Source organism: Rhipicephalus sanguineus, chromosome 3 (assembly GCF_013339695.2).
Source record: "Rhipicephalus sanguineus isolate Rsan-2018 chromosome 3, BIME_Rsan_1.4, whole genome shotgun sequence".
NCBI classification, from domain to species: Eukaryota; Metazoa; Arthropoda; class Arachnida; order Ixodida; family Ixodidae; genus Rhipicephalus; species Rhipicephalus sanguineus.
The window spans coordinates 141,196,417-141,224,115 of NC_051178.1; the positions used below are offsets into that span (position 1 = coordinate 141,196,417).

Consider the following 27,699-nt stretch of genomic DNA (forward strand, 5'->3'; position numbering starts at 1 on the left):
TGAAGCATTGCAAGGCGGTCGTCGCATATCCGCCGCGTGCAGCGGAACCCTTGCGCAGTGGTGTAGTTTTCTTCCCTCCAGCAGCCGGAGCGAGCTGGACGGGAGAAGAATCAAACTCCGTGCAGAATATCCGCGTCAGAGTCCTCTGGTACAGTCGCGCTTCAGAAAAGCCCTTAAGTGGCCTGCAGGGCTGCACCACAGCCATGCAGATGCCTTCGGGTGCTACCGCGGCCTTAGCGGTATTGCTAGGCACGCTCCTCGTGTTCTGCCCTCTTAAGTCCGAGGCTCAAGACGCGACCTCATCGTCCACGTCGTCTTCGCCCACCACAGCAACCCCGGCATCGCAAACGACCACGCAGTCACCCGCAGGTAAGCTGAACGTCAGCCACGGTGCACCGCCACGTGTTGCGTGTTGGGGTGATTCCGTTATGCTCACATTCTCAACTGTTAAGAATCCTTTCTGTTCACATCTTGTCTCTCTGCATACATACGCGCTATAAGAGACGATAGAACACAACTTCATGGCGTCAATAAGGCAACCACATAGTAAATATAACTGAACGTTAAAGAAAACGCCGATTCACGAAAACTTTCTACTGATGTCCTCGCCTTCTATGTATAAGACTGTATTGAGTGTCACGTGGGATATCTTGCTGGTCCTTTTATTTCCGTGCGGGGGCATAATGATATGGATATAAAGAAAGCCATATGCGCCTGCTTCTGTATGTAACGTTGACTCGCCGACAGAGAAAAAAAAGAACAAGGAACGGAGCTATGCCACCATCCCCCGGACTCTCCACACAGTCCCCGGCCTGTTTAGCCAGGACAGAAAAACATACGCCCTTCGTAAAAACGAAGAGAATGAAGAAGCAGCCCTGCCAGAAAGGCAAATATTAGTGATTACACAGTGTGTATTTCCGGAGGCGCATGATTACAGCATGTCGAGTTGCCCGGCAAATCATGTCCGTCGTCCTCTTATGCCACCGCGAGTAGCAATTCATTCATCGTATATTTAGAGGAAAGCAGAAAGACCGGTCACTTTATTCTGCACGATAAACATCTGGAAGCCTAATAACAACTATTCATATTACAGTCGGTGCTTACGCCTTACCAAGTTACGCGAAAGGAGAATGAATACACGAGGAGCCAAAATGTAGAAACATTACCCGCAGTGTCAAGTCGTCAAGGACGTCGAAGCAACGCGTTCAGAAATACAGACGCGTTTGTAATACACGCAGACTTTCAGGCGCTGCTAGCTCCCTAGCTGTGAGTAAGCTAGAAACTTATTCGACCAGCTTCAAGGTACGGAATGTTGCAAATGCTTTTTTTAAATACAGGATTTTCAGAACGAGTGTTAAAGACAGTCTGTTCCTTTTTCTTCTTCTTTTCTTCTTTTTCTTTCTTTCTTTTTTCTTACTGCAGGCGCTAGCGATAATGGTGTCTTCCCTGGCTTGGAATGACACTTGGCTTACAGGTCGTTACCACTACATCAGTCGCAGGCAGAGAAAACAATATTGTGGGCGCTGCAACGACGCACGAAAAAAAAAGTGATTGCTGATAAACGTCGTGCCGCCATTGTGCAACTGTTGTTGCTTAATCGACGTTGAATCAGTTGTACCGCTGCTTTGTGCGAAATTTTAACAGAGGCTTTCTTCTGAGAACTCCGACATATATTCTATATGCTATCCAGGCGGCAAGCCAGCAAACGTCAAGCAAGACCTGATAGACTGGTTGCTGGACGCCATCGACCCCTACCATGAGACAGAGTTTGAAGGCTATGACGGATGGTACAACAATCCAAGCGTTCCGGAGCTGGGATCAGCAGGCAAGTGGGCAGTGCGGGTGGTCAACGATCCAGTTTGATGGCGAGCTTGATAAAATACATTCATGGAAAGCATGCGCTAGTTGAAAGTCAAGTAACGTAAAGTAATACTTCAACCCTCCTATCCTCCAATATCCTGTGTTCTAGTCATTCGCGATCTTGACGTCGCTTCTGAAGCTCAAGGACCAAACCTCACTCGTATATAGGCAAACATTGACACCTATGATTTGCGGTACCTAATGATAACGGTTGGGGTTTAACGTCCCAAAACCACGATATGATTATTAGGGACGCCGTAGTGAAGGGCTCCCTCCGGAAATTTTGACCATCTGGTGTTATTTTTAACGTGGCTCTAAATCTAAGTTCATGGACCTCTAGCATTTCGCCTCCATCGAAATACGGCCGCCGCGGCCGGAATTCGATCCCGCAACCTTCGGGTCAGCAGTCTAGCCCCATGAACACTATACCACCGTGGCGGGGGACTTACGGTACCTACTGTACGATGTAAAAGCGCGTAATCAGACCAGCAATATGCGAACTGCTAAGGAACATTCGCTTGGTGCGTTTACGTTATGTGTGCGTATATATAATTTAGAACGGTTGCCACTATATTTTCTTGACACTGTTTGAAAGCTTTTTTTCGTTCACTTAGTTGTTACTAGTCAGGTAAATCGTATAGCCGAAGCTTTGATGATCGTTTAACTTATATAAAATTTATAAAAAATAAGATATATTTTACCTCATATAAAATTTTACTGCCGTAACAAATGATAAATGTAAAATAGATACAAGCACAATATTGCGTATACTTACGACTATCACGAAAGTGCTTCTTGTCATTGCCGTTACTTCTGCAGATGGACATCTCATCCGGCTGTTCCCGCCAGCAGTACTCGGACGGCTCGTACAGGCCGAATGGTCAGAATCGGCCGAACCCTTTCACGATCAGCGAGAAGACCATGCGAGGAAACTTCGGAGAACAGCTGTCGAGGACGGGAAAGACGGCGTTCCTTGTGTTTTTCGGTAAGAAGTCCCGTAACAGGCTTTGGTCTCTGGTCTGGGCAGGTATCTCTTTATTTTCGTATTAATACCTGCAGAACACAACTCGTTTAACAGGAGACGTTTAACAGGGCCACTCAAAAGGTTGTCCTTTAATGCTACTGCTCATATGCCAATTCTTAACGATAGTCCTAATTTCTTTTAAAGCTTGGGCTCTTCCACCCATTTTCTTTAGCAGAGTATGGTGATGGCCAGGCTAGCTAACTACCGTATTTATTCGCATACTATCAGCATTAGCTAATGTTGGGTAGTGTTGGTTATACATTGTTATAGCAGCAATATTCTCATTCATCGATCTCGATACAATGATTTAATCACCGAAAAATGTTTCCCTACATTCTTTCGCACTCGTATGCAAAAAATGAAAACTTATTGGCCAACAGCACCAATTTTCTTTCTTTCTTTCTTTCTTTCTTTCTTTCTTTCTTTCTTTCTTTCTTTCTTTCTTTCTTTCTTTCTTTCTTTCTTTCTTTCTTTCTTTCTTTCTTTCTTTCTTTCTTTCTTTCTTTCTTATAGATAGATAGATAGATAGATAGATAGATAGATAGATAGATAGATAGATAGATAGATAGATAGATAGATAGATAGATAGATAGATAGATAGATAGATAGATAGATAGATAGATAGATAGATAGATAGATAGATAGATAGATAGATAGATAGATAGATAGCAAATTATTCTTATATTTTTGGGAGCGGTGTCTTTAACCTGTTGCTTAACCTTTAAAAACTTTTGTCAACAAACTTAACTAGGGATTGCTCAAATCACGACTCGGCATTTCGTTGATGAGCAAATCACGCTCAGAAGGTGATGATGCTGAGGGGTAGGGTTTGTTGCTTAGCTGTTTCCTTCTCATAAGCTACGTGACTGAAGACGCTTAGTGGGGCGTACGTGCCTCATAACGAAGTCGACAATTTCAGTTCTAATATTCGCTAGCATTTGGTTTCCGCTAACTTGGCGCGTCTTATTTCTTGTTAACAAAGTACGCTATTAATTAGGAAAAAGTAATGTATCTCGTATTTCTCGCTACTTGAGAGCGACATGAACTCAAAGTGCGTATATCCTCATAGCAGCAACCTTGCAGCAAGAGCACCTTTCAGTTAGCACCCCTTTCGTTTCAGCCCAATGATTGCAAGTCTGCGTACCATTCCTGTCTGAAAAGGAAGCAAGTGAAACTTGCGTTCAATAGGAGCTCTTATAGCAAAAGCGAAATCCCGAGTGTTGTAACTTTTCGCCAACGAATGAGGTACCTTACTCTCAAAACGCAGGCCAGCAAGTCGTGGAGGAGATCCTAGACGCGCAGAGGTCAGGCTGCCCACCGGAGTACTTCAACATTCCCATACCGGAGAGTCACGAGTACCGCAACATCGGCGCTGCCGCCATGCCTTTTCTGAGAACTCGCTACGACGTACGCACGGGAAACTCGCCCAACAACCCGAGGCGACAGGTCTGTTATGAATCGTTGCCTTGGCTAAAGCCTTGCCCACATGATGCAGTTATAGAAGATCGCTTGTATGGAGCGTGAACGTTTCAGCCAAGAAAGGTATAGCAACGAGCCTGTGCGTCTAAATGCGCATGGTATCAAACATTAGCATAAAATACTGGGAAAATATAGAGGCACAGGACAGTTCTTATGAATTCTTTCGTAGCACGTATGTACTCCGCTTCGCGGGCTAGAGTAGGTACACATGGATGTTTCAAGAAATGTGTTCGAAAAGTCCTCACAAATAAGAGAAATGCGACATTTGCTCGCTACCTTTATTATTTTTTTCTGTAGGGGCGGACATTTTAAGATCGCTGAAAATATCAACTAGGGCAACAATTAAAGAACTAAATTGAATCGACTTTTTATTGGAGGAGCGGTCGAGTCAGATGGGAGAATTAGAGCCCTCCCTGCGAAGTAGAAAGGGCTCCAGTTCCCTCAGTTCTTCTCCAACTGCTCCAACTAAGGCAGTTCTGTCGGAAAGTTCTGCTCCAACTAAGTGTAACTCTCCAGAAACACCCAGTAATGACTGTTTTACGTAAGAGCATTGTTTTCGCTGTGGAAATATGCCTGTGCACTGTGCATGTCGATCATAAATGACGTATAGAGACCGCAGCGGTGGCGAAATGGTTGATCATCCGCGTCGTATTAGGGAAGCACTAGAGACGAATGCCGGTACCGCCGTGAAACTACCAGATTAGCTAGCGGGAGAGATGTCCCTGGGCCTGCTGTGCGGCAATAACAACTTCGCGTAGCGTTGGTTCGGGCTAGTTGTTAATCCGTAGTATCATTTCCTTAGCGCATAATCCACACACAAAATAACAGTCACACCGAGACGGAGCGGTGTAGTTATTTTATTGTCTGCGCCTTTCGTGTCTTCATGTATTTTGAGTTGGTTCTGCGCTATAAAAGAACTCAAACTATATACCACAACTTGTGTATGTCGAGTTCACTACTGAAGTGATGCTCTCTGCGATCCCGATGCCGATTCGACGTAGATCAATGAAATCACCCCGTGGATCGACGGCGGCCTAACGTACGGCACTTCGAAGACGTGGGCCGACACGCTTCGGGCGTTTCGATGCGGAAAGCTGGCCTCCTCGCACAACGGCCAGTTCCCAGTCGAGAACAGCATCCGGCTGCCCATGGCCAATCCGCCTCCACCGCGGTTCCACCGGCTGCGGCCCGTATCACGCTTCTTCCGTAAGTCATCAACTTTACCGAATGCTATACCTTAGATTAGAGGCTCGCTTGGGGCTACCTTTCTCGAGAAAGGCAGAAAAACCGTAACGAAGAGAACCGGACAACACAAACACCGGCTTTCAAGTGAAATGTCGCACCGTGGCGGAAAAGAACGTAAAAAAAACTTACATCGCTAAAGAAGAAATAAAATGCTTTGAACAGCTCTCTCGCGTAGACCCGCACGTTTGCCTAATTGACGGGTGACACTGCCATTTCTGAGCATGCGCAAATAAGTTTTGCGTATACCTTCTTTTCAACCATATAGTGCGACCTTTCAGGTGATATTCGGCGTAAAGTGGAATAACGCACACTTAGACAGGGACGGAGTAAACAAGACGGCACCAGCTCTTGCGTCGTCTTGATTACTCCGTCCCTGTCCCAGTCCGCGCAATTCCACTTACGTTATGCACCAACAAGCCCAAGCTGTTCTTCTTGATATTCGGCGTTTGTGTGGTCCGTTTCTCCTCTCTTGTGTCCGTGTTTGCTTTCCTTTCTTTCTGTAAGGATGAATCCCAGGACGTATATCTTTCCCGCGGTCTCCGCCTCGCGTACCCGCAGGATTGGGTAACCCGAGAGGCAACGAAAACACTTTCCTGCTTACCATGGGCACACTGTGGTTTCGATTCCACAACGCCGTAGCCCAGAGGATGTGCCAGAGGTTCGGCACAGCGAACGCGGGGTCTAACAACTCGTCGTCGTTGAACCTGTGGAACGAGGAGCGCATCTTCAACGAAGCCAGGAAATTGGTCATTGCAGTACACCAGGTGATGCACAGAACAATGTTTCAACTACGAAATGGGGTTGTGGGAGGGATGGGGGTCGAAGGAAGGGTGTGCTTGGTGGGTTCCAATAAGTTAGCTGTTCAATGGCGGCTCGTGTTCTCTGAGGCCTGACGTAAATATCGCTTTGGCAGGATGACAAACACAATTCTAGCAATAAAGCTCAAGAAAAAAAAATTGCGCGTTTGTAAAGTGGTCACAAATGGGCGAGCCGACAGAAAGACTTGTATACAACGAGAACGATACTGCTTGCATGCGACTATAGTATAAATGCAGAATACATCCAGGTGATCAGCTGTGTTTTAGTTTTACTCTTTGTTAGAAGAAAACGGAATAGTAATGAGTGATGACACGTATGGGAGACAAGCGAATAAAGCTAATAAAATATGCTCTTTATTGCGTGCGCAGCACATAATTATGAACGACTGGCTTCCTGAATGGCTCGGGTCTCCATTGCCTGAATACAATGGTAAGTCGAGTGACCCTTGCGCAGCAGCGATGCTTCATGTATGCCACCGTTATATTTAGGGTGGGACTCCAGCATTGATCCAGGGATTGCTACGGAATTCCAGTCTGCTGCCATGAGATTTGGACACACATTAGTGACGTCAGGCGGCTACAGGAGGTGAGGTCCTGTAATATTTCATCATTCTTCAATCGAAAGATTGACTGACGTCATTGGCGCGTTTAAAAAAAAATGCTTGCAGAGGTCCTGCTTCGGATTGTACGGTGCGCAACGTCAGCTTCGAGATGGACGGACAGAGGCACAGCGTGAGCGGTGTACGCACGTGCAACTCCTTTTGGAACCCGCAGGTAAGAATTGCTCGTTTATTTCTTAGATTCTGTCGTAGAATCCTTCGAATCTTCCTGATCTGCCTTTTCGGCAGTGTGGCTTTCACTAAGTTTCTTCGTTATCTTTTCCTCGGGAGCCCCTTCCTCTGTTGTTTGTTCGGGCTTGAATTGCATCAAGTCTTTGCTCCCTTGCGCCGGTACCGGCGTCGCTTTTCCGAAAAACACGTCGAGACTCTTTGCCCTGTCCTCTTCCGTTATTGGTTGCGAGGTCATCGCTTCGGATGGCGCTGGACGCGGCTTCAGGGGCGCCACGGACTTCCCGTGTTCCAACTCTTCGCTCGGCCTAATCACGCGCGAAGTCGTCGAGCTGTCATGAACCACGCCACGCTCGTCTCTGCTTCTGACTGCGACGGTGCTTGAATCGGCAGCTGCTTGAACTGCGGGCGGCTTCGACTCGTCGATGACAATTTCAGCACCCGGTGGTTTGACGAGTCGCGGGCGGTCTGCTTTGACCTTGGTGGGCCGCTTTAGCAGGTGGTGGCGTTTGAGTCATAGCATGGACTGATGACGGTTTGTACGGACTTACAGTCGATGGCGGTTTTGTAACCGTTCTTTCCATAGGGTACCATTTGGGCTGACGGCTAGAATCTGCGTCCAGCTGGACGTGACGGCGGAACTGCCATTTCTCGCTGGTTGCCAGTGACGACTACCGGTTTCTCGGAGTTCGGTTCAGATACGTTGCGGTTAGGAAGCAACATAAGATGCTTCTTGGGAGTCCCTGTCGGTGATGATTCTTGGCTCGATCTTTCCGTAGGAGACCATTTAGCCTGCCACAGAGCGTCCATATTTTCTCGGACAGGATGTGGCTTTGCCATTTCCCGCCTTTGGGGCGTGATTGGCAGCTCTTTCGCTGGCTCCGCTAGGGACCTGGCCAGAGCGTATCTTTGGCTGCAGGCTACGGTTCGCATTCGCTAAAAATTCCTGCTTCCTTTTCTCTATAAGGGACAACTTTGGCTGCAGGTGGGAAGCGGCTACCGGCTGATGGGTCGGTCCAACTTCTAGTTCACTCCCACCAGTGTTCAAACCAGCCGGGTGCTGAGAGACCACTTGCGCTAAAACTTGCTTTGGAACCGAAGTCAGTTGATCGGCTTGGCTTTCGGCGGATGATAGATCTTGGCCTCGACCTTTCTACAGGAGGCATATTTTCTTGTTGGCGAGAGCCAGCATCTGCGTGCGCCTCCAGTTCTCGTTGATCAGCACTGAGACCAGCTAATGTCTTAGATCCTAGTTCGGCCAAGGGAAGACTGACAGATGGCGTTCCGTGTACGGTATCCATTGAAGTCGAAGAGACATCCTGTGTTGTTTTTTCTACAGCGTACGACTGCTGCTCGCGGCGAGGATCAATCACGTTGCTTTTCGGTAGCACTTCCAAAGTAGGTGGTAACGTCGTAGCGATCAGCATTCGAAGGTGATTTCATCGGACTGCTAACTGCGGTAGCTTTTCTACTTGGAGTTTCCAAGGCTGCCAAAAGTTGTGATGTCACATCGTCGTCCAATCGCGGCTGCAACTTGTTGCCGACGTGCGTGTCTCCTCTCTTCAATAAGCTGCCTTCACTCTCTTGCGGCGCTCGGCTTCCTTCGGGTGAGTTGCATGGCTTTCTCCAGGCAAGACTAGTCGCTTATCATGCGCAGTGATGGAGGTAGAATTCTCTGAACTTTGAAGCACGGTACCATCTCTCGCTTCCACTGACCGCGGCGGGGACGGTTTCGGAAGGCACTACAGGCACCTTCTACAGGGGATTCAGCATTCCTTGAAACGTCTGATCGAACTGCATCTGGCGTACCTCTTCTCTCGTCAACCTCGTGACCTGGAACAGTGTCTGACAAGAACGTGGTTGTACTATGCACGTCTGACAAGTTATCATTAGTCGGACTGAGAAAGCTCTACCGAAGAATGTAATGAAGCGCGGCGCGCTCGGCGGCCGCGACTGAAATGAGTCAGACCACGAACTTCGACGTCCTCGCTGTTTTCATCATGTTCCCTCTTTGTTCGGCGGCAGTTGAACCTTCGGTATTCAGTCGATGGTCAGCAGGAAACCGTGACCCTGGGCTTCCAGGGGACTCACTGTCAACCGAGGGCCCCCTGCCTGCAGCAGAAAAAGGTCCCCCTGTTACTTCACCAGGAACTGTATATTCATCCCTTGACATGAGGGCATTCGTTCCTCCCCAAAAGTTTGGAAGGGGACCGGAAAGGAGCATCTGTGGAGGGGGAATGTCCATGACGGGTGGCGGTTCTGTGCTAGATGGAGTGGACAACTTGACAGGCCTGTCCTCGAGAATTAGTCTTGGAGCTTCGTCTATTACACGCGTGTCCTTATCGTCCCGTGCTGTCAGCAGCGGCTGCCGATTTCGGGGAATGATCTCTTCTTCCGCGGTCACGGGTGCGGTGCTTGTCGCACTTGCACTCGAATGTGTTTCGATCGGGCCAGCAAGAGTCGACCCACTGATCAGACCAACGTGTTGGTCTGTGAGTTCACCACCACGGTCAGCTGGAATTACTTCCTCCACCCGGTTGGATACGTTGTCATCTCTTTTGTGGGATGGCGTCCACTTTTCGGGAGCAGGAGACGGAGCTGGTTCAGCAAAGCCTCTACCTTCACTGTCATAAGGCGCAACTGGCCCCCCTGGGTCGCTATCGCTCTGTCGAACGCCAAGAGGGGGTTCTTGAGCTATGTTTGCAATGCCGATGTCGGGATCATGCGTCATAGGCGGCTCGTTTTCCTTTTTTGTTACTGGCACAGCATGCACGGGAACGATTTCCTTGAACGGTCCTCCTGCCGTTTCACCCGGAACCGTGTATTCTTGTCTCGACATTAAAGCGGTATTCGTACCATCCCTAAAGTTCGGAAAAGGTCCAAAAAGGAGCATTTGCGGAGGGGTCGCGGACGTGACAGGTGGTCGTTGCATACTAGGAGCTATCGGCTCTCTGACGGATTTCTCCTCAAGATTTGGCCGTGTAGTGTCGTCGACTGCAGTGTGCTCACCACGTTGGAGACTCGGCAGTAACGAACCTTTTACGGCAACGGTTTCCTGTTCCGAAGTAGCGGACTGCGCGATGGTAGCGCTCTTTCTGGGATATGTTTCTGTAGGAACACGAAGGATCGGTTCGTTAGCCGAAGCAGTTTGCCGTCCGGCGACCTCTGTTTGCTGAACGTTCACGTCAAGCCCTTGATTACGGTCTACCGGAGCATCGTGTTCTGTTCGACTCAATACCATGCCGTCCTTTTGGACATAGGGCACCCTCTGATCGGGGACAGAAGCCGGGCTTGCTTCTGAAAGGCTCCTTCTTCTACTGTCGTATTCTACAACATCCCTTTCTGAGTCTTCAGAACGGGTTTGAACCTGATGCGGGACTCTCTGATGTAGCCCCCCAATATCTATGTCGGACTTTGTCACCAAGCGCGTATCGTTTCCTGTGCTTGTAATCAGTTTTTTCTGCTCTAGAACTGCGTCTCTGACACGTTCTTCTGCTGTCTTGTCTGGCACTTTGTGCTCTGCTCTCATAGAGAGTGCTGCGTCTGTCTGGTTCCTGGAACTTGGAACGGGTGCACGGAGGATCATGTGCGGAGGGGCGCTGTACATTGCAGGAGGTCTGTCAGGCAAAGGCAAGACCGTTTCCCTGAATGGTCGGCTTTCAAGATTTCGCACACCGTAGCTTATGACCTCTCCATGTTCTTTATCGGCTTCTACAGTAGGTGGTCGACCTTCAAGATTTCGCACACCGTAGCTTGTGACCTCTCTATGTTCTTTGTTGGCTTCTGCAGTAGGTGGTCGACCTTCAAGATTTCGCACACCGTAGCTTGTGACCTCTCTATGTTCTTTATCGGTTTCTACAGTAGGTGGTCGACCTTCAAGATTTCGCACACCGTAGCTTGTGACCTCTCTATGTTCTTTATCGGCTTCTACAGTAGGTGGTCGACCTTCAAGATTTCGCACACCGTAGCTTGTGACCTCTCTATGTTCTTTATCGGCTTCTACAGTAGGTGGTCGACCTTCAAGATTGCGCACACCGTAGCTTGCGACCTCTCTATGTTCTTTATCGGCTTCTACAGTAGGTGGTCGACCTTCAAGATTTCGCAGACCGTAGCTTGCGACCTCTCTATGTTCTTTATCGGCTTCTACAGTAGGTGGTCGACCTTCAAGATTTCGCACACCGTAGCTTGTGACCTCTCTATGTTCTTTATCGGCTTCTACAGTAGGTGGTCGACCTTCAAGATTTCGTACACCGTAGCTTGTGACCTCTCTATGTTCTTTATCGGCTTCTACAGTAGGTGGTCGACCTTCAAGATTTCGCACACCGTAGCTTATGACCTCTCTATGTTCTTTATCGGCTTCCACAGTAGGTGGTCGACTTTCAAGATTTCGCACACCGTAGCTTGTGACCTCTCTATCTTCTTTACCGGCTTCTACAGTAGGTGGTCGACCTTCCAGATTTCGCACACCGTAGCTTGTGACCTCTCCATGTTCTTTATCGTCTTCTACAGTACGTGGTCGACCTTCAAGATTTCGCACACCGTAGCTTGTGACTTCTCTATGTGCTCCATCAGCTTCTGCACTGCGTGTCAACGGACCCTTATGGGTTATATTTTCCGCTTCAGAGACTTGGGCTCGTGCTTGAGCGGGATTCTGTTAACAGGTGATCCTGTCTTTTGTCGACAACGTGTGATACATTATCGGGAAGAAGCTGCCTTTCATATTCCCATTCTCGAGTAACAGTGGTAGGCTCTTGCTGACTGGCCGGGACACTTCTTTCATATCTCAAGGTTGCCAGGTTTTTCTTGTCTAGCACCACTTTTTGTTCGCCCGGAGTGAGCGGTTGAACTAGATCCGAAGTGCCTTTCTCAGCGTCGTGTGCTTCTATTAGTCCTGCCGTACCTTCAGATTCTGAACTCAACGGGAATTCAAGCGGCTGTTTTGGAGTTAAGCAGTCTTCATCTTCTTTAGAATTCGAGATAATTGGTGCCACGTCATGCTCTCGTGGAAATCCTATGTCCTGCGTAGGAACCGCTGTCATTGATTCGTTTATGCCTGTTTCACTGTCGCCGCCGCGCTGCGCAACTCTACCAGGTGCAGCTTGCCTCCAGAACTGCATCCGACTTTGCAGATGGCTCTATCAAATCGCCTTCTGCAGCAACGGGTCGTGCAGTGTCCACCTCATTTAACGGCAAAGATCTAGGGAGAGCCACTGAAGTTTTTTCGACACGTGAGTGTGCTTCTGGAGAAATATGTGCCGCAGATTTCGGACTATCAAAGGGACTCACCACGGCTGCAGTATCCTTAGACCGCCCCACGCGACGGTCTATGTGATCCACTGGTTTGTTGTCTTCCGTTGCATATGGGACGGCCGACTTGGAATAAGTGTCTATACTCTGCCTACGTGGCGAAGCGCCAGGTTTTACTAATTGCGACGGCCCCCGCTCAGTGACCTCATGTTCCTCCGCGGCGGCACTCAGCGATTTGCGCTGATTCTCTACCGTGGACATCACAGTATTTGAAACCTGAACCTCAGAAGAAACAAACGGAGGCTTAGAGCGAGGAGGCACGGATGGCGGCAAAACTGCGATGTTTCTCACGTCTACGCGATCAGAAAGAATGTCTGTATCTGAGAGCGGTTCTGACGCTGACGCACGTTGACGGGACATTTCGTCAATACTGAACGGCTCAGTGGAGCTCTGATCGTCGTTCCGTGCCTTAGGCGGCTGCGACGATTCGCTTCTCGCTGCCAGCTCTTCGTCTGGTAGTCTCACGTGCATTTCTTTCTTTGATCTTTCTATTGGAGGCTGCGGTAATTTTATCGTCCCAGTGCTCGCCATCGTTTTTTCAATAGAAGACACAGGTGCAGGAAGTTGCGCTTCTGGAAGTGTCGTTAACGGGGCATCCGTCGATCGACATCTAGCTAGCCACTTGAGTTTCAGAGGTTCCCTCAGACGTCGCTTTCAGTGGTTTACCTGTTTGAGCACGATCGAAGTAGGCGACCATCTGCGGAACTTGCACGGACAGCTCCTTCGATGAGCCGGTGCTAGACGACAGCGTTCCAGAAGAATGCGACGAGGCTGTTCTTATTGTTACATCAGATTGTCGGGTCCTTTGCTGCCTCACGTTCGAAAAGCTCCCGAAGTACTCGCAGAATTGCTAAGTTTCACCGGTGCTGTCATCACGTGGTGCAACTCTGGTGTCGGGTAACTCTATTAGGGCACTGACCGGATGTCCAGGCTTGGTCGGGGACGCCGCCGTAGGTAACATCTTGTGCTCTGTAGACGTAGGGGAGACTTTAGAAGTCGGTCGCTGAGTCCCGCCTGTATTTGCAGCCTCGCCTGCTTCATCGTCGTCACGACTTCTATGATAGCGGCCGTAACTAGACACACGCGCATCCTCCGCTCTAAACGGAGAAGTGGTTCCTGACGGATAACCGCTGACTGGAGCGCTGGCTATCGATTCGTTTGGACTAAACATCGGGCTGGATTGGACGTCCTGAGCCAACGTCGTTCGATTCACGTGGCGATCCCAGTTCAGATGGAGAGAAATATAGAAGTCCGGGTAGTTCTTGCTGCTAGCCTCAGTCGTATGAGCAGTTATGGATCTTTGGACCTCACGGTCAGAGTACCCTCTAGGCGACTTCTGGCCGACACCAGCTCCGCTGCTCGGGTGCTTCTTGACGTAGCGGTCACGAACCTGTATCTCCATTTGTGGCACAACAGATGTGAGTTTTGTGCAGCGTTCCCGGTAAGTGTCGAACTCTTCCGCCTCGCCGACGTAGTCGCCGTGAGTACCGGGCGAGCCGCGTGCCGCAGTTTTCCGCGTACATGCGCAGCGTCGGTGACTCTATGAGTCGATCCGATGGAGCGTTTGCGGATTCCGAAGTTGGTCTGGCGTTACTCTCCTCCATTTTCGCCCGTCGTAAGTGCTTTGCGTCCTCTGCGGCGTCATTTTCCCCAGACGGCATGCCCATCGTGGCCATTCGGCTCCTGCGCGGCGCAGGCGCTGGAATACCGTCGTGCTTCCTTCGCGCGTTCTCATCATTCACGTCCACATTGGTGGCACTCTGGAACTGAACGGCGAAGCGCGGCGCCTGCTGCTGATTTTGCCTTTCCTCCGTCGGTGCCTTGCTCAGGACAACTGCACTCCGCATTAGACAGGTCGACGTACGTGAACACCTGCGACTGCTTGTTGCGTCCAGTTCGGCTGCGATGCCGGCGGTGCTTGAAAGTTTCCGAGTCTTCGGAGCAATGCAGCCGGTGGTACTTTGCGGACCTGCGGGACTCGAGTAGGCGCGACAGCAGGATACAGGCCAGGAGAAGGAGCACCAGGAAGATGAATGCGCCGAGAACCAGAAGGTCGACGAGAAGCGGCATCAAGTACCGCAGCGTCGCCGTCGTCGACTGTGCTCGATGAGGATCTCGGAGTCGCTGCTGGCTTGCCGCGGTTTGGCTGCCACTGTCACGGCTGTAGCATTGATGGACTTCATCATGACCCATGGCTTCAAAGCCGCGGCCGCCACAGTAGACCAGGTCGCCAGCTGGAGCAGCAAGGCCATCGTCGCGGCCCGGACCAGCGTTCGGGCGCCCCAAGTCATGGCTGCCCCCGACGCGTAGCCCCCGCGGCTAGGCCGCCATGCCGTGCTATTCGAGCTGCGGCTGTTGTTGCTTCTGCTATATAGTGTTCACTGGCACATACCCACTACGGGGGTTAGTCAAGAAGCGTGTGTACAGGCCGAATTTTGTACGATACCAATGATATCCGAAGCAATGAAAAGAGCGATTCATAACGATTATCTTGCCCCGTTGCGAATTAACAGTCATGCTGTTTCTTGTCATAGTCTATAATGTGCCATTTATATCATGCAAGGCGGAGCACGTGGGCTTTTAGAGCATCACGAGTGAAGGTAGTTGAGCGCAGGGAAAGCCGATCGCAGCTGATGGCGCACTGGACACACGGTGCGTGTCAAGTTGCCTTTCTACGGGCAACAGCGTCAGTGGCACCGTGATAAGATAGCGGATAACATTGAAAACAACACGAACATGTAGTGAAGCATGCTGTTGCTGCAGATTTCGCACACTTGCAGTCGTGCGGCAGAAAAAGCGACCTTGAGGAAAGTGACCTAAGTTTACGAGATCAGTTCTCACCATAGGTCGGCAAAAAAGTGGAGCTCACCCAGACTCACTCAAGAAATATAATTTGCTCTGAGGGCTCACTCGGACTCAGTCTCACCAAAATTTTCCTCAACCGGACTCACTCAGACTCGGACTCACTGTAGTTTTTCTCAACCGGACTCACTCGGACTCAACATCGCCAACACATGACTCAGCCGTACTCACTCAGACTCAGACTCCCGACTTGGCCTGAGTCTGAGTGAGCCTGAGTGAGTCGACTCATGCGTCCGTTAGTGTAAAATTAGCTTTTCTGATCATGGCGCCAATGCTCTTTAATGCCAATATCTCACATAATCGGTGCTCTACGATACGCCTTTTCATACTAGAAAGATTTAGTTGGGCGTCCGCGACAATGTACGGACGCAGCCTGCCAGCCATTTCCTATGATGCGTCCGTATTGCGGACGCTACCTTCAACCTTCATACGTACTATAAGCGGTTTCAGTCCAGTAAGGACATTTTTATGAAATAAGCGACGCACACGAGATATTTTATCAAAAACTTTCGTGAAAGAGTTTTTTTTTTTTTTGGGGGGGGGGGGTGGAGGTCATGGCAGACCCCCCCCCCCCCCCCCATCTCACGCCTCTTATCAATAACTATTGTGGTGGCGCATGAGCGTTCGTGCTTTGGCATATGTGTAAATAGACTTGAGTATTAACGTAAGCCGATATAAGACTGATAGTAATGCTGAAGATGAGTAGATAGGACCATAGGTCGGCAATGGAAGGTGGCGCTCAGTCATACTCACTGACGAAATATATTTTGTGCTTAGGACTCACTCGGGCTCAGACTCACAAATATTCTCCTCAACCGGGTTCACTCAGACTCACTAAAAATTTCCCCAGCCGAGCTCACTCGGACTCAAACTCACCAAAATATACTCACCCGGACTCACTCAGACTCGGACTCACTTCCCGATCTGAGTCTGAGTTAGTCTGAGTGAGTCGACTCATGGGTGAGTTCGCCGACCTATGGTTCTCACGACGTTCAATCTGTACAACAAACAACAAAAGAAGTAAACTCCAACAGCCTCAAAAACTAATGAGATACTCATTCCAGGAAGCTCTGTTGGATGGCGGTATTGAGCCGATGATTATGGGCCTCAGCTCCCAGGCCGCAGAACGGGAAGACAACGTCATCGTCGAAGACTTAAGGGGTGAGTTAACCCGTCTTCGCCAAACTTGCAAAATAGAGAGCTAGAGAGGTAAGCCTAATATTGTTCCCCGGCTGTGGTGATCTAGTGGTTATGGTGCTCGACTGCTGACCCGAAGGTCGCGAAATCGAATCTCGGCAGCGGCGGCCTCATTTAGATGTAGGCGAAATGCTAGAGTTCCGTGTATTTAGATTTAGGTGCCCCTTAAAGAACCCCAGGTGGTCGAAATTTCCGGAGCTCTGCACTACGGAGTCCCTGAGAATCATATCCTGGCTTTGGGACGTAAAACTCAACAATTATTATTATTAAGCTCAAATTGGTTTTAACTTCTAGAAGGAGTCGTTGCTGTTGGAGTTTAGGTGAGTCTCCGGTCTTGGTAATTAGCGTATTTGTGTGGACCTATCCAAGCGTTCTATATGGGCTACACCGTCAGTGGCCGAATTCTGCTTTATTATTAAGTTAGTCAAATTCATAAGCGGTCAAAATATGATGAATCAACGTCGCTATTGATTCATTCATACTGATGCCATAGACGATATTGGCGATAAGCCGGCCAGGCGTAACAGTGGCGACGGTGAGCAAATTAGTGACGGCAGTGCTGTGGACGTCGTCATAATAACTTCGGTGTTTCGTGGTACAAATGCTTCAGTTTCACTATGAGCTATACGTCGCAACGAATGGCCCCGGATTAGCCTCACCAGCTAGCGCCATTCGACCCGGACCTAAATCTCAAAGCACGCGTGTTTCTGCATTTTGCCACCGCTGGAATGCGGACGTCGCAGCTTAGAATCAAATGCATGATCTCGTAGATCGCCGTCGTGACGTTAAGGTTTAAGCGCAGGTTTGCTTCTAAAAATGAGCGCTGCACTGGAATTACTGAAAGCGGGACTTTACTTATACGTCTATCACACTGGCCTGGTAAAGAGCTTGCTCCCCATTGCCACTTCTGCCATCAAACGCGCTGACGAGGTGGCGACCAGGCACGGCCTGACAGCAATCTCTTCCTAGGAAACCGACGGCTTTCCGAATAAAGTTGTTTACTACTATCAAGCAGGCAAGCAAACACGTAAAACGGGAGCCGGCTGGTACGAACACACGTGTTGTTTCCTACTTACAGTTTCCATGTGACCGCTTATTCGTGTTTACGTCTGTGTTATTTGTTTTTTTCTTTCCTATTTTCTTTCCTCTTTTTTCCCCCTATCTTCCTTTCCTTTATGTTTCCCTTTCCAAATGAGCAGGCAGGCGTTGTGCCCCTTTAGGTAGCAGTTGTCAGCCTCTTCCCTCCCGTATTTCCTCTGTCTTCGTGTTTTCTATGTGTTCAAACGAAATAAATAAAATAAATAAATAACGTCACAGAAATATGACGAAGGCAATCTGAGAAACCATACAGTGTTGTAGACGCAGAACCTCGGGTGAACATTCTGTCTCAATTTGTCATAGTTATAGATACGTGCACTGTTCCGCCAGCAACGGTGAACAACCAACAAGCCCAACTCTACATAATTAACATAATGAGCCAACTGGTTCAGACCACAACGTTCCTGTGCTTGCTTTTCACGCAAATAACGATGACCAAGTATACAGTACCTGTTGTATCAAATTACCAACGGTGTCCAAATTGTCGCAGAAACGCGACGCTTCGCAGCCTGCCGCTTTCTTTCGTCAAAGCTGCTGTCTGAGTTCAACACTCGTAAGACGTGTTAACATTCACCGCAGGGAGAGTGTTCGGTCCACTGGAGTTCTCGCGGCGCGACCTGATGGCGGTGAACATCCAGCGAGGCAGGGACCACGCCATTCCGGACTACAAGACAGCGCGCCGCCTGCTGGGCCTGAAACCGGATTTCAACACATTCACCGAGATGGGCCAGAACATATCGCCCATGCTTTACGCCGAGAATGCGAAGGTACGCATAAAACAATTATTAAGTGCGTACTATAAGCTTGAAATAATTAACATCAGCCCGTGTGATTTGGATCATACTAAAGCCATTCGCTTCCAGTTATCCCGCAAATGAGCACTTCGCGCCACGCCATTTATCTTGTACTTCTTTTGGCACAAGCAAACGCTGGTGATGCGGGCACAAATCTCTATTAAACAGTAGCGGAAGGCCTGTTTGCGGCTCCTCCTTCTACAGCGTAGAATTTAGGCCGAATTCTGCTATGGGAGAGGGCTAGTTGGTGCAAGTTCTGTCACCATACATACGGTATGGGGACAGAACCGGGTCAGCTAAGTCAATGCATAAGCAAAATTCCTTGTTCTTTATTAAGCCAAACAGTTAATGATAGGTGAGAGTTACATGTTTAATTAGGATTTACGATTCAATGGACAAATTATGAATACAAGCATGTAGATGCACTAGGAGGGATAGATGCCGCCGTAATTCAATCGGCAGATCGAGCACCTTAAATTAAGGAGTATAACTTTTTGGGTTGGTTGGTCCTTTGCTATAAATGACGCCATAGCACTGGGAAGACAGGATTGTGAAAGACGACAGGACGTGCTCTATCAAGTGAATTTTATTTCAGAGAGCTAGGTATTGATACTGTATCTTCATGGTGTCAGTACAAATACCTGGATGTGTGAAATAAAATTCATTTGATCGTTAGCGCACGCCCCGTCTTTCCAGCGCTATGGCGCCATTTAGAGCGCCATAACTGCTACGCGGAGGTTGTTGGTTCGGCCATCACCGATGTTAACTCGAATTCGGACTACGTTGCCCTTCCATGGAAATGTTTCCCGTTTGACAACCGAACGTACTGCGTGTGCGTGACGCAGCTGTTCGACGAGGTGCTTCCCGATCTGTACGGCAACTCGACGGACAACGTGGACATGTGGGTTGGAGGCCTGCTGGAGACGAGCGACCGGCCCGGCCCGCTGTTTCAAACCATCATCCGTGACCAGTTCCGAAGGATCCGAGACGGGGACCGCTTCTGGTTCGAGAACAACGCCACCGGGTAAGAGCACGCGCTGGTATTCTCCTGCGCTCAAACGGCAACAACATGCGCGCGCCTTTCACGTGTTTGCGCGTACCTGCGCTCTGTGGCCCGACTAAGCTATGGATCAAGATGAGACATTGTCCGTATCTTGTGTTGTACTTTCACTAGAAACGTCAAGGAGCAGTGAGTGTTGACGGAATGTGGTCGTCGCTTGGGAATTTATCCGTCAGGTAGGACCTCTTTCTAATGAAGTTATCGTCGCTGTTGGCAGCGGCGCATCCGCGGGGCATCGGCCGCTAAACGGGAGATAAGAGTCCAGAAAGAGAACTGAACAGTTTTATTAAATGTACTATTACTGGATAAATTTTTTGTTAATTTTTGAACGCAAATTGGAAGAATAGGTAGCTTTAAAAATTTCTGCACTGTTGCTGAGATGCGGAAATTAATTTCCTATTGAAATTACTTTATTAACGGCAAAGAGACGTCATGTAGTACAGTGTACGTAGTAACGTGCGAATAAAAATTAATCAAATTAGCCTCCCTAAATCACTGTTAAGAAAGGAAGCATTCGTTTTGTGTGTTTGTTCTTGGTGCGTGTTTGCTATGCAGCGAAGGTTGAAAATGCATGTCAAAGTGATCGTGATTTCAGTATGTTTCCAACCACCGTAGTCGCATGTCTTCGCTAAGGCGCGTGACGTCTCCTCTATACGACTTCTCCCCTCTTTCTATCTTTTCTTTCAGTTTCTTTTCGCAGGAGATGATTGACAAGATCAAGAAGCTGAAAATATACGACGTAATCCTAACGGCCACGGAGATCTCTGAAGGAGATATTCAGCTCAACCCGTTCCGCCTGCCTTCTGAAGGTGATTGACATCTATGACACTAACCTTTAATTTAAAACGAAAACAAATATACAGATACTTCGTTGCTCGATGTGTGCGTTTTTACACATCCACGCTGGGATGTGTAAAACTGTAGAAAAAGGAGACACGGAAATGTCTCGTCCACTGCGCAAATGTCAGATCCCCCTCCTCCTCCTCCTTACTTTCCGATTGACTTACCGATGGGACGAGGACCGATGTATTCAGCTCAGTGTAGCCTTAGTTAATGTGATGAAATCTAATCATGAAGCACAGAAAGCCTTCGCGACATGCGGTAGTCAAAGCTTCGAGAGGTGTATAACAAGGGCGACAAGCTCACGCGAAAGCGACCGAACTGAACGTGTCCCGAAACGAAATCCACACATACCTCAGGAACAACGAGGGACAAAATATTTATAGGGAGTTGTTGCTCACCCAACAATTCCCTAATCCTGACTCCTTTCCGACCCAATCCCCGTATTGATTGATTGATTGATTGATTGATTGATTGATTGATTGATTGATTGATTGATTGATTGATTGATTGATTGATTGATTGATTGATTGATTGATTGATTGATTGATTGATTGATAGCGCAGATGGTACCTCAGCTGCAATCAAATAACACCCGTGCTTTTACCCACTCGCAGTCAACGGAGGACTGGCGTCGTCGTGTCTGGACCAACTGACGATGAGCTACCCGTGCACCACGATTAACAACGTGAACGTCACCTGCCGCGCGTTGCCGCCGCTCAACAGCTCTCGGGTCGAGAACTGCACGCGGCTGAAGACATTCGACTACTTCAGCGAGAGCGAGATCTCGTACGCGCTCACCTTCCTCGGCCTCGCGCTCTTCGTTGTGGGTGAGCGCACGCCACACAACCAGCGAGAGATTCATTGCGTGTATCGTGCGTTGATAGTCAGTCTGTGCTCGTCAGGGATGCATACGTTTCAGCCAGATATATGTGGTCCACTGAATAACCGTTCAGATGCCCATAAAACACGAGAGATTATGAGACACGGCATAAAGACCTACGCCGGTGTTTTTCTGCATAAATATTCGCCTTATGTGCGTCACGACAGCAGACCCTTTTGATGAAAATGAAGAAGTTTGTTAGTTGTGCTGGCTTTGCCACCTATAGAGTTGGGTATTTAACATAAATGCAGGGCCTTACGGCACCATAAAACCACAAGCACAATAATAATGGTTGGGGTCTTACGTCCTAAAACCACGATGCCATTATGAGAGACGCCGTAGTGGAGGGAGCCGGAAATTTCGACCGCCTGGGGTTTTTTTTAACGCGCATCTAAATCTAAGCACAAGGGTCTCTAGCATTTCGACTCCACAGAAATGCGGTCGCCGCGGTCGGGATTCGATCCCGCGACCCTCGGGTAAACAAAGTCAAGCACCATCAAGACCACCGCGGTGGGTGAAACCACAAGCGTTGGAGTGTTGGAATGAAACCTTCGAAAATGATGTCGTGGTATGTAGAGCTACATGTTACAACTGATATCGTTGTGCTAATTCGTCTAGCGAAAAACTTGACGGAATAAGGAAAAAAAAAGAGGTGAGCCTGTAAGGAATTCGCGGAGCCTTGGTCGTTTCGCAGGAGGAGGACCACGGGCCGTATAAGAGAAACGTATACAAGTGTTGCGTATCGGCGATTGGATAAACCAATATGACGCCACGCTCCTCCGCAAAGAATATCGACATTTCTATCACTCCGAGCTGAAAGAGCGAAGACTAATCAGTGCTCACTCAACATTAATTTATATTGTACGTTTGTGCCTAATTTATCGCATGCTTCACTGTGCGACTGACACGTTTTCTTGCAATTTCAGGCTGCGTGCTCCTGCTCCTATTCCTGGCGGATCAGAGAAGACGGTTGGTGGCCGAGGAGCGTAAAAAGCTCAACAGGCGCCGCTCACGCTCGGGCACCAAGGACACCGCCATCTGTGAGTATATGCACTGTAAGCGCGGAACTCTCAGGATGGCCTGCAACGTCGCACTCTGGCGTTTATGAAGGCCGTTCTGTCGGTGTTTGGTCCCGCCAGTTATGCGCGACACGATAAGCTTCGTGCCTTTCGCATGCTGTCGTTTGCTATTATTTGTCTGTAGTGGTATGCAGCGCATTGTCGTCATGCAATGAAACACGGGCACTTTTAAATTGACGTTCCTCCGTAATGACACTGGCCAACGTGTACTTTAGGATTGCGTGATGTATACGTTCCTGCTTGGACAAGTTGGACTGTTGCGCCTTTCAAATATCCCTCGTTTTAACTTCAGAACGACATATCGGAGCGAATTACGTCACTGCTCTTATTGCGACTCCGTGTTCGGGATGTATATGCGTTATCCTTCTACCTTGTCGCAATGCTCTCTTACTAACTTAATCAATTTAAAGCGAGTGGAACTGTTAGAATAACTTATTTCATATTTTATGGCGATTAGTTGCAAATCACAACGTAATTATTTATCTCATTATTGTGCGGTCAATCATGCCATATTTCATTATAAAGGAAATACAACCACCTACTCAAATTACATGCAATAGTTATCTGCTGGCGGTAAGCATTACTAGAAAAAGGAAAAAAATATATATTTCGAAATTCCTGTAGAAACGCTTCCCCGTCCGACGTCTCGTTAAACAGGGCACTGTCTTCACCAAAGTGATGGTGTGCAGCAAAATCTTTCACCCAGAATTTGTACAAAAGAACTTTGGGTAAGAGAAATGCTTAATTTATCCTAATCTCAGCGTTCGCGTTCTCTTCCTTTCCAACACTGCACAGAAATGACAAAAAAGGTCGCGTCCACAAACGAGGACGCCGTGTCTGAACGGGACATTATATTTTATCCAATCTTCCTTTCACACATCCATTAACTGTCGCTCATCGTCTGACTTGCTCTCGTTCCCTCCATTGACTTCTTCCCCCATTCAATCACTCAGTGTATCATTTCCTTCCTCACACCTTCTCTCACTTCTTCGCTTTCACTTACTCATTTCAAGACCCTCACCCATTTCGTCTCCTTACCACCTTGCTGCCGCTTGCTCACCCGATACCTCATTCAAGTGCGCATTAATTGAGTAACTCTCTCGTTCACTATCGCTGCGCGCAGTGCGCGAGTGGCAGGGTAACAGCCAGGGCTACCGGAGCGTGGTTGCGCGCCTGATGGTTGACAAGAGAACCCTGGTTTTGGCCAACGCGGCCAGCGGAGCACCCCTGCGCAGCATCGACTTGACTAAGGTCCAGTCGGTCGTCATCCAGGTGGCGTCGTCCAAGCGTCGCCACTTCCTGATGATCAGGGTGCCCAAGGAATACGATCTGGTAAGCGCGCATTGCATGACGCCTTCACACGTTCTTACTTTATTTTTGCGAAAACTACACCCTTGAAGATAGATAGATAGATAGATAGATAGATAGATAGATAGATAGATAGATAGATAGATAGATAGATAGATAGATAGATAGATAGATAGATAGATAGATAGATAGATAGATAGATAGATAGATAGATAGATAGATAGATAGATAGATAGATAGATAGATAGATAGATAGATAGATAGATAGATAGATAGATAGATAGATAGATAGATAGATAGATAGATAGATAGATAGATAGATAGATAGATAGATAGATAGATAGATAGATAGATAGATAGATAGATAGATAGATAGATAGATAGATAGATAGATAGATAGATAGATAGCCGTAGCTGCTCCTCAAGCATAGGGCTGGATAAGGCTAACCTCCCAAAACTCAGATTTCATTGCAACCGGTTCTTTCAGACAGGTTGGTGTAGCAGGTGTCTCTCTCTAGAGATTGTGGTCTATTCCGAGAGCTGCTCTCAAGAGACTATCCGCACACCGTAATGTCTTTTTGGACAATCGCAACGAACAAAAAAAAAAAGCGGATCAAAACACAGATCGTTAGCCCAATACGAAGCTTTGGGCCTTTTGTACCTTGTTCGTTAAAATGTACGCCTGCACAAATTTAAGCCATTCTAACTTGCTCAAGTCTTATGTCCGCACATCATCAGCAGAAATGTTGCACCCGGCTGTCTTTAGCACAACTACAAGCTTTCACAATCGCAGGTGCTCAAGTTTGACGCCCTGGACGAGATGGAGTCGTTCGTGCTGCGAGTCGAGGAGTTCCTCGGAAACATCGGCGTGGGCCGCGAGAGACGCCAGCTGGAGGAGAGCGTGCTGCTGCGAGACGCCATCACCCTCGAGCATCGAAAGAAGCAGCTCGACAAGTTCTTCCGAGTTGTCTTCGCTCAGGTGCGCACCAAGGGCTTGATATGTAGCGACGTCTACAGCGATAGCTTCGCATAGCTTCTTCCTTCTCCCAGTTCGCATTTGTTGGCGGTATCCCACGACTCGACACCTAATGAGCCGAATGCGGACTATAGTATCATAAACATGCGCAGAGATTCCCAAATGAGAAGAGGGGGCAAACGATCTTGCAGCGCCCCGACAGCAACTGCCCAACTTCTCTGACGAAGACAGTTTCCTCTTGTAAAAAAAAATTGGCTACAACAATATTCCTTGTTTTTCGACTGTTGAAGACTTCTTGAAAGTGACGCTTACATTAAAAGGGCACGGAAAAAAATAAAAGAAAGTATGCGATTCTTGAATAATTTAGCGACACCCATGACGAACGCCAGCATTATTTCGAGCCTGGAGAAGATAGCGAGAGGCATTGCTTCGCAAGAACTCTTAGTCGTAGAGGTCGCTGTTAGATGCGACATAGCATCTAACATTAGCATATTCATGTGGACGTGTTGATGAACTTGATGTCCGCCAAGAGCACCGACCATGGTGTAGGGCGCAGTTCTTCTGGTGGGACAGTCCAGCTTTCCCAGCTGTAGGTAACTAGGGCGGCAGGTCCGATTGACTAAAAAAAAAATGTGCGGGAGAGTGCTCTAGGGCATTCCCAGTAAGTATGAAATGCGTCAAGGTATTTGCCATATACTTGAAAACATTGAGAACAAACGTTAGGGAGAAAAGCTCACAATAGCTACACTGCCGTAAACGGAGGTCAGCAATAATAATATACGTGTGCACGATTTGCAGGCGTTCGGCATTGATCACGACCAGAAGGAGATCCTACAGCTCGATGCCGCTCAGGCACGCGACATCGTCAACCTGGAGCTAACGCAAGCCGAGTTCGCCGCTGCCCTCTCGATGCACCCGGACTCGACGTTCGTCCAGCAGATGTTCGCCTTAGTCGACTTCGACAACAACGGCTACATCTCGTTCAGAGAATTCCTCGACATGATTGTCATCTTCGCAAAAGGTATACAGTCATAATTCAGTTTGTGTCAGTGTAGCCAAAGGCGTCCACAGGGTTTCCTGTAGGGGGGGGGGATGCAAGTTTTGCAGCAGCGCCCCTTTCCCTCTTAATCCAGCGACAGCGCAGCGGAGATAAGTGATAACAAACTTCGCAATGGAGGCAAATTTTGTTCTCCTGCCTTTCGTGGGTAAAGGAGAGAAGTAAACAGTTCTTGGAACGCAACATAAGGGGCCCTCGGCCACTACTATCCTCCAAAATCTGCATGGCCATATCCCTGCACTTTAATGGCACAGGACCGACTGAGGGGCACGCCCCCCCCCCCCCCCCCCCGTGCTTCTCTTGTGCTAACATCTATGAGTGTAGCAGCTACAATTTTTCTTTATCATAATTCGGAGCTGTCATAGAATCCCTGAAGCGTGACAAACTGAAGGCGAGTGTCCTACTAACTCTCTGGAGCTTGGGAGAGGGACCACCTCAGGCGATATCACAGGAGCCTCACTAAATGCCCGCGGCAGAGGCCCCCCTACAAGCGCACGTGCTGCGGCCTCACTTTTGGGCAGCGTACTGGCACTCGATCGCAGACTCCGACGCTCTTCATGGTCTTTCTGGTTTCGATCAGGTGGCGCTTGCATTCACGCTCGCATGGTCTACCAACACAGTATGCACATTACGCCAATTTGACAATGTTGTATACCACTCAAAAAGCGTGTGCATGAAGTAGGTGGAGAAACTCGATGTTAGGGCTCTTCGCGTTGAACAGCCTACTGTGAGATTCTTTAGCATGATCGGACTGTCATGCCAGAACGGCGGCTCATTGTCGACACTCGTTCGTATGATAAGATGTGTCCCAAGTGCAGTGCTCGTGAACAGATTTCGCTTCCTCTTTGCAGGAACGGCGGAGGACAAAACGAAGCTCATGTTCGACATGTACGACATCGACCACTCGGGAAAACTGTCACGCGACGAGTTTGCGAACATGATCAAGTAAGTGTCACAGTAAGCGCATATCAATCATAGTTTTGTTTTTTGCTCTAAGGCCTCGACCGCATGGCCATACTCACAACGTGGCCTGGGCCCGCATAATAAGATTGACACTTCACGTAAGTAACGAACTAACTGAAAAAAAAATGCTTTAACAATCTCGAATGCAACGATGCAGCTTATTTTCAGACAATGGAGGATCTGGAGAAGGTTTTAGTTCTGTATCACGACCTCCAATTATTATTGGGATCCACGACTCTCCCTTTAAAAGGAATATTCGCTAAAATGAACCTTTTTTCTGTTCCGACTTTAATTTAGTCTTCCATCTTACGACAAGATGACGTAGTGGGAAGTTCGGCGCCAAGAATTCTCATCTCGAGAACCTTTCCCTCCATGTTTCTCGCACATTTGACCTGCATTTATAAAAAAAGAGATAGAGAGAAAGCGACAGATAAATAATATGCGGAAGGCGGGGAGGTTAAGTAAAAGAAATATTTGCAGAGTTGCAGTTCATAGTTGTTACAATTGAAACTGACCGCTAATTCCCCCTTCCCTCCTTTTACAGATCCCTGCTAGAGCTGGGCAATCAAAGTTTGTCTTCGGAGAAGCTGAACGAACTGATAAGCTCCATGTTTAGAGAAGCCGGATTGGAGAAGAAGCAGACCATCACACTGGAAGACTTCCAGAAGTTGCTTTCCAGTCACAAGGACCAGCTCGGTTATACGCAGCTTAACTTCGACGGTATGTCTTCCGTACAAATTATATACGTCGAGCTACCATAAAAGAGTGGTGGCACAGCACTTCTGAAGATCGTAAAGCTATCGCTGTGCTCAGAGCGACAGAAGGAGAGGCGTTACGTATCGATACTATTGACAGAGACAAGGCTGTCACATCTACCTATTGTACCCAGATGTTACTCTTGTATAATTTTTTAGATAATTATAAATGTCTGAGATTAAGTGAAAGTCACTGCGGCTATGCCTAGACTGCGACTGTGCGCAAGTGGCTTTCGTGGTATTCCACGCGTGGCCTTTTAGCTGCACGCATTCGATGAGCGGTCGTAAACATTTCCAGGTTGAAAT

At 48.3% G+C, this 27,699-nt stretch overlaps 1 protein-coding gene across 1 annotated transcript in view; it reads left to right on the forward strand.

Moving 5' to 3' along the window:
• Window positions 1-188: 188 nt before the first annotated feature.
• The window catches only part of LOC119387297 (dual oxidase 2-like), a 38,698-nt gene continuing 11,187 nt past the window's right edge, over window positions 189-27,699 (forward strand). Inside the window, 21 exon segments of the mRNA XM_037654637.2 lie at window positions 189-369; window positions 1,691-1,825; window positions 2,680-2,705; window positions 2,707-2,845; window positions 4,152-4,330; window positions 5,365-5,569; window positions 6,167-6,372; window positions 6,796-6,856; window positions 6,916-7,012; window positions 7,095-7,200; window positions 16,448-16,544; window positions 18,258-18,445; window positions 19,318-19,496; window positions 20,220-20,341; window positions 20,990-21,202; window positions 22,182-22,295; window positions 23,458-23,666; window positions 24,436-24,621; window positions 25,417-25,639; window positions 26,527-26,620; window positions 27,183-27,358. Of these exon segments, the coding sequence (XP_037510565.2) occupies window positions 204-369; window positions 1,691-1,825; window positions 2,680-2,705; window positions 2,707-2,845; window positions 4,152-4,330; window positions 5,365-5,569; window positions 6,167-6,372; window positions 6,796-6,856; window positions 6,916-7,012; window positions 7,095-7,200; window positions 16,448-16,544; window positions 18,258-18,445; window positions 19,318-19,496; window positions 20,220-20,341; window positions 20,990-21,202; window positions 22,182-22,295; window positions 23,458-23,666; window positions 24,436-24,621; window positions 25,417-25,639; window positions 26,527-26,620; window positions 27,183-27,358 (3,121 nt within the window). The 5' untranslated portion in view covers window positions 189-203.